Here is a 22,688-nt window from a genome sequence, read left to right on the forward strand (position 1 = left end):
TTAAACACTCACCACATGTGTTTAACAAAGTGCTGAAAGAAGATTTACATGCACTAACATACAAAGTCAGTGGCACTGTAATTCAGTATGTTGGCGATCTGATCATCTGTTCTGATTCACAGGAACAGTGTCACAAAGACTCCATAACAGTCCTGCAGGAATTGGCCAAAGGAGGGCATTAGGCCTCCCAAAAGAAATTGCAGTTCTGTCAGCCCAAAGTTGAATATCTGGCCTGAGTATTGCAAGATGGCACTAAAAGTATCTCGCCATTTCAACTCAAGGGCATATCCTCAGCTCCCAAACCAACAACAGTCTGACAAATGATGGTGTTTCTGGGGATGACAGGGTATGGTTCTGATTGGATTGAAAATTATACACTAATCACTACACCCCTAAGAAACATGATAAAAGTTGCAGGTACTGAGAAACTTCAGGAACCATTAACATGGACTGAAGAGGGAGAACAGGCCTTTAATGCAATACAGTGTCTGCTCTAACAAGCTCCAGCACTGGCACTATCAAATTATGATAAACCGTTTCACCTGTTTGTTTCCCATCGATTTCAACATGCCACAGCAGTTTTCACGCAAGCCACAGGTATTGGAGGAAAAAAGCAACCAATAGCCTACTACTCAACTGCTATGTCTCCAGTAGAGCAAGCCTTGCCTACCTGCTATCAGGCATTGGCAGCTGCACATTTGATGTATGATTGTGAAACAGAAGTACAAGACTTTGTTAAAATGAGATCTGACCTAAGTGCTTCTGTTAGCACAACTCACATTTTTTGTTGATGGGTCTTGTTACCAAGGCACTGAGGCCTAAAAGTACAATATGCTGTGGTTCAACTTAATTCTGATAACACTATGATAACCAGAAAAGCAGAACTATGTGTGCAACCATGCTCCACACAGTGGGTGGAATTAACAGCTTTAACTGAGGCATGCAAAATGGCTGAAAATGACACTGTAAACATATACACTGACTCTGCATATGCTCATGGTGTTTGCCACCTTTATGGAGCAACATGGAAAGCAAGAGGGTTCAAAAAGACAGATGGCTCACCAATCCAACACCATGACCAAGTCATAGCACTCATGGAGGTTATGATGCTTCCACTCAAAATAGCAATAATAAACTGTCAAGCTCAAAAAGATTCCTCACTGCAAACAAGGGGAAATAATGCCACAGATGCAGCAGCAAAGTTTGCTGCTACCTAAGATCTCAAAGCTGTCAGTGTTAACAACTGAATTAACAAATGAAATCACTGATAAATATTTGGGTGACATACAAGAAGCAGCACCAAAAGCTGAAAAAGAGAAATGGAAACAAAGGGGTGCATCTCAAGACCCAGATAAAATATGGACAAACCATGATGGACTGTTCATTGCTACTACTGATCTTCTTTCTCTTGTCATACCTGATGGGCATGGTGTTGACACATAACACATAACAATGGATGATGTGGATGTGATTAAACCAGTACAGGGAAAGAGATACTTGTTAGTCATAGAAAACAGATTCAGCCATTGGGTGGAAGCAGTTCCTGCAAAACACAAGAATGCTGATACTGTAGTAAAATTCCAATGTAGGGAGGTAATTTCTAGATTTGGCATACCCCGCATAATAGGCTCAGACAACAGAAGGGAGTTTATTGACAAAACAGTAAAAGGGATTTGCTAAAAGCTAGGGATAAAACAAAGGTTAGGATGTGTTTATCACCCACAGTCACAAGGAATGGTTGAGAAAGTGAATAGAACATTAAAAGCAAAAAGCAAATCTGAAATCACACTAAACTTAATTGGATAGATGTATTGCTTTTGGCACTCATGGTTTACAGAAGCAGCACTAATCGTAAAACACAACCAACATTGCAGGAAATGCTTACAGGTTGACCTTTGCCTGTTCTAGCATATAGACATTTTCAGAAAAGTCCTGCATTGGATGTCTTAGAAAAAGACATAAAAATGTTTGTGCAACAGATTGCTGACATACACCAAGCTATCTTTTTGTGTGAAAAACAGAAGGAGAAAGAGCCAAAGGAAGCTGAGCCACCACCCATCCAGCCTGGGGATTAGGTGTTCATGAGAGTCTTTCGACAGAAGTGGAATGGGCCTCGACGAGAAGTACCCTTCGAGGTGGTCTGAGCTACAGGCACAGCGGTCCAGGTGAAAGGTTTACTTACATGGTATCATCTTAACCACTGCACCAAAGCCCCTCCTGGAGGAGGTGAGTCAACTGAAGGAGCCAGGAGCAGATCAGAGGAAAGAACGAGAGATGAGGAGCCTCAAGCAGGCACACTGGAAAGAGTGCCCGAGTCTAAGGATGAATCAGACTCAGGGCCACCCACACATAGTGGTCCTGGTGCTGGCAACATGTGTCCTATACATGGCACCACCTGCAGCAGCTCAACCACAGACCAACTTACAAAGCCAGGACCACCCACTAAACCTGACACATCAGACCACCCCAAACATGACAACCCCACAACCAAGTTCTCAATCACCAACTTCCCACATCCCCAGCATGACAACCCTACAGGCAAGTTCCAAATCACCAACCACCCACACCCCAGCCATGTCAATCCTACAACCAACTTCCCAACCTCCACCTTCCACACACCTCACAGCAACGTCACAGCCTAGTTCCCAACCATCAACTTCACTGACCTCGACCATGGCAGTTGGTAAAGTGTCAAAGGACCCAAAGGGGGGAGGGGGGGATACAGCAGCAAAATAAATTTTGACAGTCACATCACCCTCTCACCAAATATGTCATGTATAGCCTCAGTTGTAGCAGGAGCAATTCATACTTTAACTAAGACTTATCAGGGGAAGATAACTATAGAAGCATCAAACATAGGACTAGAGATAGGATTTGGTCAACATTGGGTTGTAATCTCAGAGAATGTTTGCAATATTTATCCTCCAGCTACCTGCATGTACACTAAAATGGTCTGCCTTGAAGATATGTGCACTGTACATAAGTGTCCTTGGAAAATAGGAGGTTTTCCTGGTAGACTTATGGACAGAATGAATAGCATACAGAGACCAATAGGACTGTTAAATGTTGAAAGGGATTTCCCCTAAGTTAAATATGACCCTTTAACTTTTGGTGATGAATTGGAAGAACAAATTCTTAGATGCGGTCTAACCATCCTCAGCTCTGCAATACCTGAACAAAATAACATAACAAGGGTAAATTCACTATTACTTGGTTAACAGATTCTGATGTTGTGAAAGTACAACTGGATAGAACCACCTGTAATGCTGAGTTCTGCCTCTGATTACTGCCAATTGCCTTCAATGACAAGTCTCTTTGCCAAACCCGTTTCCTGTTGGAAAAATGTATGTCAAGCACAAATAGATAATTTGCAAAAAACAAATTGTTACAGGAATAGGTGATACAAGTTTAGGAGAGCTATTGATAATAAATAAAGATCTTGAGAACACAGAAAATTACCCAATACATTTAGGACAATACTCTCAGCCCATTGATAAAGAATGAAGAGAAAAATGTCTCACCCCCTCAATTGCCCAAATTACCTCTGCAAGAAATAATGGAGAACTGTGTATTAGCTACATGGGTACAGACAAAAGTAACAAATACAGAATTAACCATTTGGGAAGTTTGTGTGCACACAGAAGTAATGCTAAAACACACTAAGTGGGAGGTAGTGATCAGACAATTCCCTTACTACAAATTGGAAGCAATATCCATGATTGGAACCCGCAAACTAGAATATCCCACAAGCATTGATTTGTCATTTAATATAGCATGCAAAAAAGAATTATGTTCTAAAAGAGTGGATCAAGGTAAATTGATACATTTTGCTGATTCTTTGCAATGGGAGTTTAAGACCACTGTACTGTATAAGATAGAGCAACGGGTAACTCGACCAACTAATCAATTCCAACAAGAAGAATTGTATAGTTTAAAACCAGACTATTATCAATTAAAACCAAACACTTTTACAGTCACTCATAAAATGGAGAATTGTTTACTAGGAGCACTTATAGTAATAATGCCATATCAACACATTAACAATATTTGCAGACTCAAGGGAATGCTGTATAGAGACGATAGCCAAGGGACGCAGACCATGGCGATCCAGACTCCTTTTGGACAATGGACATTAAAACAGGCAACTCAGTCAATTCAGCTAAAAAGGTGCGTACCTCCTGAACAAAAATCTAATTTATTCCATAGATGTAAACGTAGGTTGCTACAAAAATTAATGCATGTTCAATAGGCCGGATCAACAGTGGATGTCTAAAGAGCAGGCAAAAGCATATTGGCCTGGTTCACTTAGCAAACCGGTAGAGTCAGGGATATTAGAAATTGTGCATTGACCCTTCATACTGATAAAAAAGAGAATAGGGAAAAAACACTGACCTCTCACATATCACCTCAAGATCTCAAAACCCTTTTATTGTCCACATCTTTTGTTCAACATACTCTGACAGTGATGCTTGGACATACACAATTATGTGTAATAACAATCCATAGAAGATATGGTAGTGGTAGAGGCGGTAATGAATAATGTAGTATAAAAGTAGTGCAAACCCCAGTCTTGGTACATAGAGGTCATTCTCGAGCCTCAGTGGGACCCAATGTATAACTATTTGCTAGAAGTAACCACCACGCACTTCCCAAAGGGCAACTCAAAAATGACAACAAAATTAAAACTCGCCAAGGACGTCAACGCACAGTGTAGAGAAGACAGCTAATCAGACCCCCACACCTAATGAACCACAAATCTACACCACACCTGAGCCAATTACTCCTACAGCCCAGACTGACACTGAAACAGTAAAATTCCAAACAAAAAACCCAATCAACAGTCTAGTGAAAGATCAAAAAGAAACACTAGCTCTGACAATCCACCTTTGCACTTACAGAAGAGAATGTGGGAAGAACATTACAAGAAACAGCCAACAACATGAAGAACAGTGCCAGTGATTTCTTAAACAATGTCACCCCTTTTTTCTCTAAAAGAAATTAAAACTTAGCACCCACCTCCAATCCCGAAAGTTACGAAACATATGTAATTTACCAAAAAGTACTAGCTAATAATTGGTACCAGTGGATTCAATACACAGGTACACAAAATAGAATAAGCAATTGTTATGTCTGTTCAAAAGCGCAACCCAATAAACTGTATGTCACCAATATTAAGCTTAGCTGGAAAAAATGTAACAAAGATATGATCAAGCATGCATGTGAAGTAACGCAACAACCTACAACCACCAAGACTTCTACCTCAGATTTTACTTTGCCAGATTGCAGTACTTTCCAACCAGAAAGACCCTGAGAGGAAACAGAATGCCATATGTTTCTAGGATTCAAATAATATCTGTATATTAGTAACTACTCTTCAGAGACAGAACAGGTACAATAGGAGAATATTGCCACAAATTAGATATCCACCTACCCACTTAGTTTGAAGAAGTAACCATTCCATTTTCCTAACAGGAAACAACCAGTAGGGAGTTTTCCAGAGGACCGATGTAATTTAATATGGGACATAACTGAAAAATGTACAAAAGCTGGTTTAAAGCAATCAATCACAGTGAAAGGAGATGTAACTCTAATGTCACCCCTAGCATGCCCTTATCATCACCAGACTCAAGCAGTTGCAGACCAATATTGGATATGTGATCCACCCTTCCTGCCAGTTGGTCTGGAGCATGCGCCTGAGTACAAATGGTAATGACCATAATTGCCATACCTTTCAAAGCACTGGATAAAAATCCAGTAGAACCACGAAGTAGGGTTAGAAGAACATATATGCATGACCCTCAGGTTGCCATAGACAGTATTGATCAACCTAGAGGAATCCCAAATAAGTTTAAAGCTATGAATGAAATAGCCTCAGGGTTCACTTCTATCTTCCCATGGATATCCACTCACCATAACACTGAATGGATTAACTATATCTATTATAACCAACAGAGATTGATCAACTGTACTGACAGCACCTTGCATGTGTTAGGGGAACAATTTCTGGCAACTAGCACTATGACGTGGCAGAGCAGGCAAGCCTTGGATTGGGTATTGGCAGAAAAAGGAGGAGTATGTGCCTTTATAGGTGAGTGCTGTTGTACTTTTATTCCTTACAATACAGGCCCCAGAGGAACATTCACTATGGCTATGAACAAACTAAAGAATCTCAGGAAAGAAGTTAAAGGTAATGCTGGCTATGGCTATGAAGATTGGTTTTCATGGCTAAATTTTGATTGGCAGGCAACATTAGTTAAGATAGGATTAACAGTAGGAGTATGTATGGTGATGATGGGAATTATCTTTTGCTGTTGTATTTCAATTCCGTAACCTAGTGACCTCAGGAGTGAATGCTCACATGATGGCGATGGCTGAACCCCCAACCAATGGACTTCCTGATCTGTACCAAAACACTGATACTACTGATTCTGGAAATGAAGATTCAACTATGGTTTGAAGTGATCAAAGACTAAATGGAAAAATCATTAAGGAAACTTCTCCCACTCTGAGACGCATGGGCCTTGCTTATTACATTTTATACTCAATATAAGAATTAAATATTTACTCACATTGATATAATGGAATTATCACTAAATGAAATGTACTTTGATGATTACAAAATATATATAATTTTACATCATAGACACTGTTTACTTTTGGAAGATTAATTGTGTTATGACTACCTCAAACACAGATGGACTCCACCTTCTAAGGGTACCACTGAAACTCGCCTGTGGCACTCCCACCATCAGGATGACACTTGGAGGATGTGTGTTATGGGATTGTTTTCGTGCAGCATCATGGCTTTGTATTCGCTACAGGAATGGACTATGCATTCCCAAGAAATGAAATGAAATGAATGAATGATATGGACAAGGACATTAAAAGAGGCAAATGCTACAATGGTTCAGAAAGAATGATTGTTGTGAAGTGATTGCTGTTTATGATGCTTATCATGACTAATGGAAGTCATGAAGGGGGGAATTATGAGGTGGAAATTCATAATGTAATACATATGTATTCTTTAATTATATGATGGAAATTTGTAATGCAATGCATATATACTCTATAATACATATATACTCTTTAAATACATATATACTCACGTATTCTTAATGTACTTTATGTATGTTATTTTACTGACTGCTTCATTCATGTCTTTGAAGTCTCATATAGCCTCTTCTTGTGTTGAATAGGATTTACTTGTTGTGGTGAATCAGAGTGGAATTTGATCCTCTCAAGGGGCATGATGTACCTAACAGTCAGACAAAAATCAATAGTCTGCCAAGCATAAACAGATAAAGTAAATAAACCTATGAGCCACTCTCTAATATTACTATAGCCAATGATATTTAGGGGAGGCACTGTGATAATAAGTAGACCAATGAGACTGACAGAAGGATCTGGAGATGTATTCTTATCAAATGTATATATGATACTGTACTGTCTGTTAGTTCCAGTTTTCTCTGCTCAGGACAACTCAGGTCTTTGCTACTTTGTCAATTCAAATAAAGACTTTATATTCTTCTGAAGGACCTCTCCTCTGAACGTTTTTGTTTCCAAAAGTTTCTTTCTTTCTTTCTTTCTTTCTTTCTTTCTTTCTTTCAGTAACTAGAATAACAAGTGTTAACATGTTAGCTTTGTATGCTATATTTGTATGTTGTGCATATAGATAAGAGTGTGTAAGTCATGTATTTGATACATACATTAATACTTTTTAATGTGAACCTACACTTTTAGATCTGGGAATCTTAGTGTTAGTGTTCACTCTAGTATTCAGCACTGATCTGTACCTGTATCAGATTATAAGCTTAGTGGTACTTTATATATTTCTGTATACAAAGAAAATACATAAGAAACACGTGTAAATCATGTGATATGTTGTCTGTTTTTGATGAGAACATAAATATGTTGTCACAATACTATAAATTTGAATTTAACTTTGTTGGTAAAATGACACATTCTGGACCACTCCACAGCTACAATGAGCACTTCTTTGTTTAGAAACAATATGTATATGCTAAATGTCTTTAAAGAAGCAGCCTTTTCACCACTCAGGGGTTTTTGTTTTTGAAAGCAAATTGTTTTATCAGCTTATGAAATTGCCCCTGACCCCTCTGATTTCATCGGGTGGGGGACAATGATATAGTATGATGCGGTTTGTTGTAAGATTCCATGTTGGTTTTCTTCCTGTTCTCCCCAATTTTTGAGTCACCAGCTGCCACTGAGCTGGGTAGAAGCATTCATAGTAGTAGTGCATTCAACACACACAAAGACAAGGAACTGAACTCTTTGGATCTCAAACTCCTTAATTTAAAGGAGCATTAGTTGAAGGTTTCAACTCAGAAGAGACTTATTCTTTTCCTACAATTTTATTTGTTATTTTAAGAGCTCTATTGTTTATTTTCTATATACAAAAATCAGCACTGTATATGTTATGTTATTGTTGTAGGGCAATAAAACTGCCAACTGTTCAACTCAACACGAGCTCTCATGAGTTATTCAAGGCATACCAGTCCCCGAACCTAGGTAGATGTTAGTGTTCCTACTACTATCACTGGTTAGGACTAGAAGCGCTACACATCCAATTTCCACCGCTTATCTGAAACTGGGTTGCGGTGGCATCAGACTGAGTAAGGAAACCCAGACATCCTTCACCCCGGCAATGCCCTCCAGCTCCTCCCAGGGGATCCCAAGTCGTTCCCAGGCTAGAGGAGATATGTAGTGCCTCCAGTGTGTTCTGGGTCTGCCCCAGGGTCTCCTTCCATATAGACGTGCCTGGAACACCTCCAGAGGGAGGGGACCAGGAGGCATCCTTACCAGGTGCCCAAACCACCTCAGCTGGCTCCTTTCGATGTGAAAGAGCAGTGGCAGTCACTATCCAAAGCTTGTGACCATAGGTGAGGGTTTGGATGTAGAGCGACTGGTAAATTGAGAGATTTGCCTTCTGGCTCAGCTCTTTCTTCACCACAATGGTCTGGTACAACGCCCACATTTATGCTGATGCTGCACCAATCAGTCTGTCAACCTCACACTCCATCTTACCCTAACTCATGAATAAGACCCCAAGATACTTAAACTCCTCCAATTGGGGCAGCTTCTTACTTCCAACTCAGAGAGGGCAGTCCACCATGGCCTCAGATTTGGAGGTGCTGACTCTCATCCTGGCCACTTCACATATGGCTGCAAACCATCCCAGTGCCAAGGGACAACCCTGGCGGAGCCCAACACCCACTGAGAATGACTCTGATTTACTGCCAATAATGCGGACACAGATCTCACATATAAGGACCAGCCCTGGTACCCCATATTCCCGCAGCACCACCCACAAGGTGCCTTGAGGGACATGGTCATGAGCCTTCTCCAAGTCCACAAAGCACATGTAGGCTGGCTGTGTGAACTCCCATGACACTTCAAATATCCCTACAAGGGTGAAGAGCTGGTCCACTGTTCCACAGCCAGGATGGATTCCGCATTGATCCTCCTGAATCTGAGGTTTGACAATCAGCTGGAGCCTCCGTTCCAGCACTCTGGCATAAACTTTCTCCAGGAGGCTGAGTAGTGTGATCCCCCAATACCTGGAGCACATCCTCTGGTTCCCTTTTTTGAAAATGGGAACCACCAGTTCAGTGCCCGTCCACAGGCACTGTCCCCAATCCCCATGCAACACTGAAGAGGCATGCTAGCCATGACAGCCCAAAAATGTCCAGAGCTTTCAGCATCTCAGGGCAAATCTCATCCACACCTGGCACCTTGCCACTGAGGAGCTTTTTGACTACCTCTGCCAGGGATATAAGTGAGGCTTCCTCTGAGTCGTCCAACTCTGCCTCCTCCATAGAGGGCATGTTGGTTTAGGAGATCTTCAAAGTGTTCCTTACCCTGCCTGACAATGTCCCCAATCAAGGTCAGCAGTTCTCCACTCCTGTTGAAAACAGCCTGGGCTAAGCCCTGCTTCCCTTTCCTGAATCCCCTGATGTTTTGCCAGAACTTCTTTGAGGCCAATGGAAAGTCCTTCTCCATGGCCTCCACACAGTCATTTGTGCAAAAATGCATTTAAAGGTTTATCTGAAGCTTATATGAGGCTGAGCAGTCTGAGTAAGTCATATGAAGTGGATATCTGCCTTTGTCCCCCATCACTTACATTGTACTGTAAGTGCATTATGAAGGGATCTTTTCATGCTCAGTATGAACAGGAGGAATGTTTACGGCAAGAAAAATCGATATCAATGTTCATTTGGGCTCCTGACTGTTGTTTTGAGACAGACTTGAAAATTAATGAACCTATCCTTTCATGAGGCAAAGCCTGAGAGCTAGTTTGGGCAGAGTCTGCCACTACACTCACATGGCATACTCCTCCCACTGCAACATACATGTATATTCAACCTACCCTTCTTTTAACCATAGCTGAGTGAGCCTAGATGCGAAATATGAGAGCTAAACACAGTCTACATTCACATTATAATCCATGGTTATCTGACTGAACTCAAGATAGCACTTCAACATCTACAAGTCATCAGGATACCTGTGATTTCATTTAAGAGGCTTTACTTTCTATGTTGTCAATAATATTTAGCATCCTTAGTTGAGAAAACTTATTTCTATGACACCAGATCACAGGGTAGGCTCATTTTAAAGGGTAACCACAGCTAGCTCCCTCCCTCCCAGCATATTTAAATCCCCCTCCACTCAAAAATGTGTTTCACTTATTGTTACTTAACTTCACTGTTTGAGCTTTACTGTGCAGAGTGATGTATGTGCAGAGTTTGAAACTAGAAAGCTGTTTTCACATTCATCTGTGCTCACATTAAATCTCAGTTTAACGCACATACCTATGAGCATGATTTGTGACATCACAACTAGTTGAAAGCCAATTGTGGGCCAGTACGCAACTTACACAAGTGTGATGTGGAAACTTGAGGCCTGCAGTGCACATACACTGAGAACTTGGACTTTACAGTGAAGTAGGAGATATCTTGTGTTCAGCAGTTCAACTTTTGAAAGAAAAAAAAAATTATATTGATAGAATCTTAATTTTTAAATGAGGTAGAAATGAGGAGTAAATGTCATTTTTATAGATTTTAACAAGGTAATTGAACTTTCTTTGGTGGAAAAACCATATTAGACACAAATTATTATTCAATTATATATCTTAGAATATGTCTGGAGGGGATCTTTAAAAAGTGTAACAGAGGGGGGGGGGGGCAACGACTTAAGTGGGTGTGGCCTTGTGACACACCATGTCTGCTGTTGGAGAAAAACACCTGTTAACAATTAATGTTATTATATGGCATGAATAAATCTATATAATTATGTGTGCAGCTTTAAAAAGTAGTGTTAAAAATTTAAGTTGTATCAACTATGAACTAGGAAAGTCTTGTTTGTGTTACCATGCACCTTATTATTGGAATGAAAAGAACTCATTCCTCTTTCAGTTGAACTGGTTTCATAATCTGACCATGAGGCCCACATTCCTCTTCTTCTGGCCCTATTTGCTGTCTCCATATTGCACTGTAATGTAATGGTAGTTTTGCATGGTGATATGCTTTCACTCACTTTGTATCAACACTGGCCTGCTTTTTGTTTTGTTTTTCTTCTTCTCTTTGAGGCCTTCCTCTTCATCCTCCTCTTCCTCCTCTTTCTGTTCCTCCTCTTCTTCTGCTGCATCACTGTCTGCAGCAAATCTGTCGTCTGCTGCTTGTTTGACAGGCTGGTTCCTCCTCTTGGGAGCAGACTGGTTCTCCTCAGCCTCAGCCTCCTCCAGCTTCCTCTTCTTCACAATCGGGCATCCCAGTATGCTAAGGAGTGCAGGATAGGTATGGAAGTTAATGGTAACATCTACTATGCTAACATAAAACAGTAAAATCAACAGCATGGTGTTGTTCTGTTCAACACTTTAATATTGTGAGATGTAGTGAATATTGCAGCTTCTATATGCCACTTGGCAAGCTGCCCCTCTGCAGACTTCCACCTGCTCTGGAGGCTATGGAAACATACAATAGTAGGATTTCACTTCTTTTACTTGTTCTTTACTAGAAATGGTAACTTCTCAAATACATTCATACATGTGGACAACAGAAGAAAACCCATGGAAAAACCTCAGCAACAAAGACTACGGAATGGACTGACAGCCGTTTATGGGCATGCCATTGGCTTGTTGACCAGGTAGCAAAAACCATCGCAAGTGTTCAGAGCAGGTTGAACCTTATGCTTTTGTCTTACAGGGAGCATTTTTTCCCCCAAATGTTCACCTCAAGATTTCAAAATTTGACCATGTTAAACATCCAACATCATAACAGTATATAAATAAGAGAAAATAACAAAAAGCATGATCATTTCATTGATTATGGGAAAAAAAAGTTATCTAACACCTGAATCACCCATGTGAAATAGTAATTCCCCCTTTAGTTACACTATCATCCAGCACAGCCAGGCTTGATTTCTGCCAGCGCTGTTGAATCTAGACATCACTTAAATAGAAGCTTTCCTGGAGAGGGTTACAAAGTCATTTCTAAGGCTCTGGGACTCTCGCCAACCAAAGTGAGAGCCTTTATCTCCAAATGGATAAAACTTGGAACATAGTGAATCTTCCCAGATAGCCAGCCAAACAAAAGTCCTCCCAGAGTGCACTGACAACTCATCTGGGAAGTCCTAGAAGAACCCAGATGAACATCTCAGGAAGTGCAGGCATCGTTGCCTCTGATAAGGTCTGCATTCACAAGTCCACCATGAGAAAGACAAAAGGCAACAATGTTATCCATGGGAGAACTGCAAAATGAAAAGGAACAGAAAGGCTTGTCTTGATGACCCCCGAGCCATCAGGGATAATGTTGTGTGGACTGAGGAGTAGAAAGTGGAACTTTTTGAAATACATGGGTCCCATTGCATCTGGTGTAAAGCTAACACAGAGTTCCAAAATAAGAACATCATAGCAACAGTCTAACATGGTGGTGATGGTGTGGGGATGTTTTGCTGCTTTAGGGTATGGGTGACTTGCCATTGTTGAGGGAACCATGTCTAGCAGAACATCCTAAAGGAGAATGTCCACTCATCAGTCTGGATCTGAAGTTCAAGTGCAGTTGGAATATGTAGCATGACAACTATCCCTCAAATCTACCACTGAATAGCTCAAAAGAAACTAAATGAAGACTTTGGAGTGGAGTAGTCTAAGTCCTGACTTTGAACCCAGATGAGATGCTGTGGTTTAAACTGGCAGTTCATACTGGAAATGTGGCTCTCCTTTCCTGCAAAGAAGAGTGGACCTAAATGCATCCACAGCACAGAAAGACTGGTTGCAGTTGTTGCTGCTAAGGTGGCACAACCAGCTATTGAGTTTAGAGAGGCAGTTACTGTTTCACATTGGTGGTTCTGGTGTTGGATTCCTTCATTCTTTCAATAACTTACATTCTCAATTAGAAACTATATATTTTTTTTGTTTACTAGGACTGTCCTCTTAATTTCTATATTAAGTTTAGTTTGAAGACCCTAACCCTGAAACAATTCAATGTGACAAATATGTAAAAATAATGGAAATCTGTGGGGTGCAAATAGTTTTTCAGCGCACTTTGTTGTTGTGTTATTAATATTGATTTATGTTACATCAGTGGAAAAAAACATTAAAAATTCTTACACTAACATATATCTGATAACTGTGGGTGTAATTTGTTTCATTGCATGTGAAATTATATATTTATGACCTCTACTGTTATAAAGTGACCTGTTATTCTTAAGTTCAGAGGAAAACTGCACATATATGGGGGCCATTCTCAAGGTTTTAACCACTTACTCTTCAACATCAAATAATGTACTTATATATTATATCATATATACTCACATTGTCAGTATATAAAGAATTCTATTGCCAGGAATATATTTAGTGCTATACATAGGAAGGTAAGTGTGTTTATGTACCTCTGCATTTTTTTTATATTGGCTAAATATTTTCATGTTTACCTATATGTCATCACTACACTACATGCCCAAAAATATATGGATACACCTGTCCACGTACTTAAATGTACTTCATGTTTTGGGCTACACCCCTTAGTTCCCATTAAGGGAAGTTTTTATTTTATATAAAATATATATATAAATTACATTTGCTTAAGAGGGCTTTACAATATGTCAATACACCATAGTACAGCATACAACACACTGTATCCTTAGGGAAATCTTATAATACTCCACCATAAAATTATATTTCACACAGGTGTGTTTGGAGAAGACCCTTTCCTTAGGGACAATGCCCCCTGCAAGAACAAACTAACATACTAAAATGTTTCACTTTCACATATGGTTTTACGAAGAATGATCACTCATGTTGTGAAAAATGAAACAATCCCTTTAATCATCAGTTGCATGTTTGTATGTTTGTGCCATCACCAACCTTCTATGTCGTGAGTATCTCCCACTGACGTGTCCTTTGCCATCACATCCAGGGGTAGGACAGCTGCTGCTGACAAGCAGCAAGACAAACATTAATCATCATTGTACGCTACCACTTCTTACATTATGATAGTCTTCTGCTGAAGCATGAAATCACTTACCTTAACTCCTGCTTCATCTCTTGTCCTACAAGTTCTGGTGACACTGTGAGTAAAGCAGGAGGAGAGCCATTAGAAACAGAATTAAAAGTCATGCAGAAAATAAGAGAGCTGTAAGTGTAAAAAGGCAATGATACTTTTATTTGTGGAGTTTGTTTACACATTGCACATTTACATACTGTAAAATTCATCCTTGTACATACAGTATAAAAGTCCTTTCCGTCTTCATGAGACATGTTAAAAACTTTGTAAGCACAGCTGAATTGCCAGCCAGACAAAGTGGGTAGATGCTGCGGGGCCACAGACTTCCAAGGAACCAAAAAGACTATATACAGTGTGTGACAGATGCTTTATGGTAATTTGGGAAAATGCAAATTTGTTTGGTGACCTGTGAGCCCTTTACTATTTCACTATGATATTGTGCTCACATGCTACTTATTCCTAAATAAAACCAAGAACTATTCCAATAGACTGGAGTTGGTTTCTGGATCTGTATCAAGATATCATGTGTGGTTTACACCTGCAGCTCCCCAGCAATGTTTGCAAGGGGGGGACATGACTATGCAATATGTTTTTGAGTGTGTGTGTGTGTGTGTGTGTGTGTGTGTGTGTGTGTGTGTGTGTGTGTGTGTGTGTGTGTGTGTGCGTGTGTGTGTGTGTGTGTGTGTGTCTATACTGACCCCGGATGCCTTTGGAACGTGTCCGTGTTCGTGTCTCTGTAGTGTCTTGGCTCATCTGAATAACAGAGGGACATGATCAAAATTCATAAGTGCAGCACTGAAGATCAATATATGTATGTAGATAGATAAAAAATAGTTACTTTGATGCTGAGGCTCTTCCTCTCTGGTTGATTGGCTCTTCCCTTGTCCACTGCTGGCTCAGTGTCTGACTTTTGAACTCATTTTCTGCTGGATGAAACACACGCACACAACACACACCTTTGCTGTCACCTCATGATGAAATAGAATTACCTTACATAGTTGTTAGAAATTTTTTAAGGAGAACTGATTTTACACATAAAGGAAACTTGTCATGGTTAAAACAGTTGTATAGGTATATAAACTCTGGAGGAGTTTACTGACATAACCCTGATGAAGTCATAATGATGTCACCAGGGTTATCTCAGCATGGTCATGTGCTACAAATTTGTAACTGAAGGTCTGCATTACAAACTGGAGATTGAAAGATGTTGGCACTTACTAGGCAGGGAGGTTCTAACAAAAGTTGATGGTGGCATTACAGGAAATGTAGGGGCCAGCATTTTTGTAGCTTGACCCATAGTAGGGACTAAAAGTCAAGATATCTTGGCCTTGTTGCTTTAATTTGAACCATTCTTTATCTAACTTATCTCTGGTGTGAAGTGGAATATTAAATCAGTGTAGTGCCCCTTTAAGCACAATACACCAACTGTATGGCTGGCTAAGAAGCTTTTGACACTAGCCTGGTGAACATAAGTGAGAAACATTGCTTTTCCAGAGCTTACAAAGATACAAAATATCTTTTAGGGAAATGTGTTGATGCACAAGACTAGAATGCATTTGATGGAATGGTGCCTCTATAAAAGACATGCAGTCTTGAGTTTGAATGGTACTCAGATATTTTACTGAAGTAAAAGTACCAATACTGCAATGTAAAAATACTCTATTACAGGTAAAGTTCATGCATTTAAAATCCCACTTAAGCAAAAGTCCCAAAGTAAGTAAAGTAACTGTACAGTACTTGTTTGGTAGAAAATCAGCCCAAGTGACTAATATATTAAATACATTTAATAAGTTACATTATTAATACTGATGCACAAATGTGTGAGCAGCATTTTTCTATTTTTTAGATGCTTGAAGTGCAGTTAACAGTAGGCTATAGGCTAAGTAGTTTGAATTACTTTATACATACAAAGAGAGGGGTTGAGAGATGATTAGTGGGAGAGGAAAGAAGAAAAAGTTCTGATCTGTTTTCAGTTTTTTGACTTGAAACAATTTATTGAAATGAAACAATGTGAGAGGTTTAGAGGCTAACTGTCTCTTCGGTTGAATAGCTAACCTGAAACATGACAAGGAGACACAACTACACAGTGATTTTATAAAAGGGCTAAAAGGTAACAGCTTGTTTCATCTTTAAGAACATGTATTCTATAAGGTTATCATATATGTTTTTATCTAAAATCGCAATATGAAAATTAATTAGTAAAACCAGACTATTTCCCTCTAGAATGTAGTGGAGTAGCACAATGGAAATGAGTTCTACCACTGATGATGTAATGTGTGTAAATGTGTATATACATATATATATATATATATATTTGTGTGTGTGCGCGCACACACACAGAGTCTAGAATTGTGAGGCTATGACCATTAAACACAGTTAAATATTACATTAAAACAAAGCATAAAGACTAATAAATGTTTAGTTAAAGATGAACAAAAACGAAATCTAAGAAAATAAATAACTTCGAAATATACTGTGTTAATATATTCCATATGGAGCTTCTACTGAGCTAGAACACAAACAAAGGTTGGTTATGTCACATGACAGCTTGACAGCAGCGGTCGTGACAGTTTCTGGAGCTTGGAACTGGGTCACGGGACAGCAAAGGTTGACAAACATCGGTTTATAGAGACTTTGTGGTGCTGGTTGGCGGACGTGGTATCAATAAGACCATGCGTGGCATCAATTCAAACGGTGTATCGACTGCTACATTTCGCAAGGCTGAACATTTTACACAAAAGACAATAGAGATGTAGGCCAGCCAGCCTCCTAATCAGGACGAGGCCTTGTCTCATCTCCTAAATAGGCACACTGTCAAAACATCAACCATACAAAGGCCACGGGCCTTTAACACTATCGACACCCGGCCGCCATTGTGGCCGCCGGCAGTAACGAGCGACATTAATAATCCGTTAAAAGAGCCTCAGCGTCCGCACTTTCGGACCGAGTTTAGATTATTTATCACGAAGGGAAAACCTTCGGAAGCATGTGACAGTCGCGGGATGCAAAATATCGCTTCATCACGTCCTCCCTGCTCGGTGTAAAACCCACCGTCAGGCCTGCAGCCAAGGCCTCCAAAATACCGACAAATTGGTGCGCTTCATGCTCTGTCTTTGTCAGAGAAAAATAAAGCCTTACCTTACGCTCAGACTACTGCCCTCCCCTCCCCCTCTGCTCCGACATCTCCGGCCTGGCAGACAGACATTCACTAACACTGTGCACTGGCTGTTATTACAGCAGCCTACACCTCCAGAACACAACACTGGAGTGGATAAGTGTGGCACCAGCCTCACACTGAGCCCAGCACTCCTGAGCTGTTCAGCACCCCGGACAGAGCTAGTCCAATCTTCAGCACCATGGACAGAAACCTCGCTGCACTGCCCCCTGCAGGAGCCGCGGAGAGCTGCAGCCGGCCGCCGCTCACGGAGAGGCCGCGCTGCACGGGCCGCTAGAGGCGCACAAGATGTTAATATTTAAAGAGACGCCCAGCAGCTGGAGGATGGAGGAAGATCTCATCAAACACACTCCCTCAAGTCATTAAAACGCTCAGTAATTTCATTTCAGACACACACTTCTTGAACAAACTCAGCCAGCCTAAGTAGGCTACAGTTCATTGCTGCCCTTGACACCAGCCAATCAATTTAACAATTTAAAAACATTTATAGGTAGAGAACAAAGAAAAGTATCTGTTTTTAACAAACATGATTAATATATTAAGAGATGCATACCTCTAATTAACAAAAGCAGCAATGATAGTACACTTATACATACAGTAAATGCATTTATTTTTATTGTTATGTACACTCCTTTGTTACAGGAGATTTTAAAAAGTGATGTAAACAGTAGCACATGGGGCCAGCAGGTAGGCTACATGAATAAATACATCATCATCACATCATGAAAACACCTGTATATTTTTTACAGTAATATTTTCATATGGTAACATAGAAACACCTTTCTTCATTGCTAAAACAGTGAAAAGAGTAAATGGTGGCCTGCATGTTTATTCATCATACATTCTAATTTTAATACCAGAAGCACACTTCATATCTGTAGCTATTCCTGAGGTATATGTGTTTTAGATGAGAAAGCATTCAGAAAACCCATTCCAAGAATATAACACTGACACTCCAGATAGTTTTTTATGCTACAGTAGCAATGCTACAGTGTTTTCCAAACTAATAAACTTCATGTTGTTGAGTTATTTCAATAACACTCTGCCTCCTGTCTTTAATAATAATTTCAGTGCATTAACCACCATTCACAACTATGAAACCAGGAATCAGCTTTGGCCTGCATTTTCAAGAACTTTAGATGCCCAATTTAGAATTTTTAATTGGGGTCCTAGAATCTGGAGCTCAATTTCCAGTAATTTTGTAAACCTAACCCTTAACATTTTTTTAAATGTTAAGAAATTCCTCATTGTTATTTTTTGGTACTCTTCTATTTTGAACAATTTGTAGATTTGTAGAATTTGTTTGCACAGATGAGCACATGAATCCTGATTGTAGATATCTTATTCCTGAAAGATGTTGTTGTGATGTTGAAATTTGATTCTCTTCTAGGGGAGCTGAGCCTTTTGACCTTTTGGCTTTGCCTGCACATCTCTTGTGATTGTATCAATATTTCCTTATGTTTTAACCTGTTATATATTTTTATCTGATTTTTTACTTTTTATCCTCTATTCTCTCTAAGTAGTGCAATACATGATAGCAGTAGTGAGTAGCAGAATTAATAAAAGCTATATCAGTAGTATTGCAGCAATAGTAACAGTATAAGAATTATCTGCAGTAGTAGAAGCATTATTGTTATAGCGGTACTAATAGTAGTACCAATAATAATTGTTGCAGTGGTGGTTGAAATAGCTGTTGTAAAAGGAGCCCTAGTAGTAACTCTGTAGTAATTGTAATAGTACCACTCCACATCATATTTTGACCACCAGTATCATATCATGTAATTTCATATTCACATCACAATCGCATATCTTTATGTCATGATGACATCACATCACACCTCATCACATGATATCTACGTAAATAACACAATATGACATAAGTCCTATGGGCAGTGGCATTGTTAGGCCTAATCATTATATTATATTTTGAGGCAGTCAGGTTCTTGGGTTTAAAGGATTATTCTCCCTAGCCACCGCATGAGTTTATGAGGGCAAGCCAAGCAACAATAAGCCACACTGAGAGGGGGGGTGAGATGGAGGAAGGAGTGGATATGGATGAGAATGACTTTGTTGAGGATATTGATAATGTTTCATTTTTTTCTGATGATCTGCATCTTTCACTGGAATGCAAGGAGTCTTATTGCCAATGGACAGGAACTTAAGAAATTAGATGCCAGATTAAACCAGACTTTTTATGTGTTCAGGAAACATGCTAAAACCTTGTCTTGATTTTGTCATTCAGGATATGTATGTCTGCACAAAGATAGACCTGAAAGGCCAGGTAGTGGGTGTGCTACTTTTACCAAATCAGGGATTCAATATAAAATTTGTGTGAGAGGTATCATTTGAATGCCTAATAGTTGAAGTGTGGAGTTCTCAGGCATACAACAACAAAACAACTAGCTAGCTGTCAACTGCTAACTGCTGTTACCAATATTCCAAAGGAGATACAGAACTAAAGAAGCTAACAGAAGAGTTTTTTGTAAAAAAATAAAATAAAAATAAAAATAAAAAACAAGAAGAAAATTTAAAGGATCCTTGCTGGTAATGTAATCCATGCATGCTGGAGCCTCTCTATGCACCCTGGACTCAAGAAGTGATGGCATATGACTGGGGGTCACTCATCGGGATGGGGAGATGGTCAGCTCACCCCCTTGCAGACTCTGCTACCAGGCTAATACAGGTTTTCAAATGTAATCATCAGATTAAACATCAAGTAAGACCATCTGCACATCCACGTGAACATCGAAGGAAACGGTCCTGGCCATACGGATCTTCTGGGGTTCCTAACCACCCGGATGGCGGCCTTTTCTCCCCGCTAAGGTCAAGAGGAGGTTCCGGGTGCACCAGGCCGGTGCTGAGGGGCCTAAGAGGAGCTTCTACCCTCTGGCCACTGGGATCCTGGATCAGATTGTTACATAGGACTGTCATCTGAGGCCGTTTATCATACCTCAGAGCATGCCTGTCAAAAACTGCGTCAAGTTCAAAGCAGTGTTACATCGACAAAAACACCTGGGCTGTGTTTCATGGAGTGCTTTCTGGACTACTGTTGGTACTCACTGCTGTATTGCCTGTACGTATCTGTCTGGCCAGAGCAATCAACACTGATGGAAAACAACTGGGACACCAAGTGATTGAGCTTGGGACAAATGCTGGCTCATGGCCAGTTGACGCTCCTACAGTGAGTTTTCATCATAACTTACTGGGATATTTTGCAATCTATTCCTCTGTCCTGTGGCACGGACAAGCCCAGGTACCAGAGCGAATCACCGATCCAGTGGACCAGTCATCTGCCACGCCATTTCTGAGAATAGCAGGTCTCCTCTTCATGCTGATCCTGCTCTCCAGAGATGTTCAGCTAAATCCTGAACCAGTGACCCCTGGAGCGCTGCAGAACTTCAATGCTGATTTGTGCCCAAGTGTGCCTGGGACTCCTCTGGTGCCAGTGATGAATGAGCAGCAACTTTCTGAGCCGGGCCTCTCCCTTAACAGACTAAACTTTGTTAACACAAGGCATGATGTCTCAATGAGACAAACTGTCAATCATGCAAAAGTCTTATGGGAGCTGAAGCTGAATTCGGTGGACATTTTAACATCGGAAGCATTACTGCAAAGGGCAATCAGCTAATTCATCTTGTGTCTGATTCAAATCTGGACTTTCTCTGTCTGACTGAAACATGGTTGAAACAAACAACTCCTGCAAGTGTGTTCAAGGTGCCCAGATACCAATGTTTCAGAAGAAACAGACCTGATGGAAGAGGAGGAGGGGTGTTTTTTTATGTGAGAGACAACATCAAATGTGAACGTGTGGTTTATAATGCGGGTAACACGTTAGAATATGTTGGGATAAAAATAATGTTATCCCAGAAAATGTCTTTAAACATCATAGTTATCTATAGGCCCCCTTCTGCAGAAGACACTTTCTGTGATCAACTCACAGAAGTCTTGAAAGAGTGCAATCTCAACAAAGAATTATTACTTATGGGTGATTTTAATGTGAACTGGGAATAAAACTAAGAGGAAAAAACTAAAAATGATCACAAAGAAATTCCAACTAGAACAACTAGTAAAAGGCCCAACTAGGATTGCAAAATGCTCAAGTACACAAATTGATCTGATATTTACTAACAAACCAGAAAGAATAACTAAAAGTTATAATTTAATCACTGGCTTGTCAGATCATAACCTAACCCTATGTGCGAGAAAACTGACTAAAAGTAGATTTAAGACCACGGCAACTAAGACAATGATCCTTCAATGCATACCCAAAACTAAGCAAGAAGAATTTATCAATGAAATTAACAGCTTGAACTGGGATGATGTACTGTCCTCTGATGATCTGGACTATGGCTGTGATACTTTTACTCACAGAATCAACTCTGTGAATGAAAGATTTAATGTTATGATACAGATAAAATCTAACAATAAAAACAATTTACCCTGGTTTAATGAAAATTTGTGGAAACTAATGAAATCTAGGGATGCTGCACTAAGGAAGGCAATTAAAACTAGACACTGACATAAATGCACAGGCCAAAACTGTTTTAGCAGCTGTATACAGCATTGTACACAGCTGCTAACATTTACTATAGTAGAAATACATCAGAAACTATGTGTTTTAGATGTAAAACAGACTTTCTGATGTACTTATACCTACCAGCTGAAACCCCACATTCCCATTCCTATGCTCTCTAGCAAGGCGGATGGCCTTGCCAGAGACTATAACTTTTGTAAGTTTACTTTCCCCTGGATGGGAGACACAGTTCTACTGTGTCCTCTGTGATGACACCTGCCCACCTTGGCCTCACCTCCTTTAGCACTGTGAGGACTGGCTCATAACAACCAGGACCTTATGCTGTCACAGACCAGATGCTGCAGCACTGGCTTAAGTGTTAATCTACACCGGACCCATCACTGCTGGATAGACATGTTCTACTTCCTGCTAGCCCCAGTCATTCTTCAAAGCAGAGGATAAGATAACACCCGCCAGC

The 22,688-nt window shown here is 40.1% G+C and overlaps 1 protein-coding gene across 1 annotated transcript in view; it reads right to left on the bottom strand.

Moving 5' to 3' along the window:
* myt1a (myelin transcription factor 1a) overlaps positions 1–17,828 on the bottom strand; it is a 46,500-nt gene extending 28,672 nt beyond the window's left edge. Inside the window, exons 1-6 of the mRNA XM_042409103.1 lie at positions 17,661–17,828; positions 15,361–15,445; positions 15,221–15,275; positions 14,544–14,586; positions 14,384–14,452; positions 11,554–11,795 (exon numbers count right to left, since the gene is read on the bottom strand). Of these exons, the coding sequence (XP_042265037.1) occupies positions 11,554–11,795; positions 14,384–14,452; positions 14,544–14,586; positions 15,221–15,275 (409 nt within the window). The 5' untranslated portion in view covers positions 15,361–15,445; positions 17,661–17,828. The remainder of the gene's footprint in view (positions 1–11,553; positions 11,796–14,383; positions 14,453–14,543; positions 14,587–15,220; positions 15,276–15,360; positions 15,446–17,660) is intronic.
* Positions 17,829–22,688: the final 4,860 nt, after the last annotated feature.

The sequence above is a fragment of the Thunnus maccoyii genome, chromosome 4 (assembly GCF_910596095.1).
Source record: "Thunnus maccoyii chromosome 4, fThuMac1.1, whole genome shotgun sequence".
In the NCBI taxonomy this organism is placed as follows: domain Eukaryota; kingdom Metazoa; phylum Chordata; class Actinopteri; order Scombriformes; family Scombridae; genus Thunnus; species Thunnus maccoyii.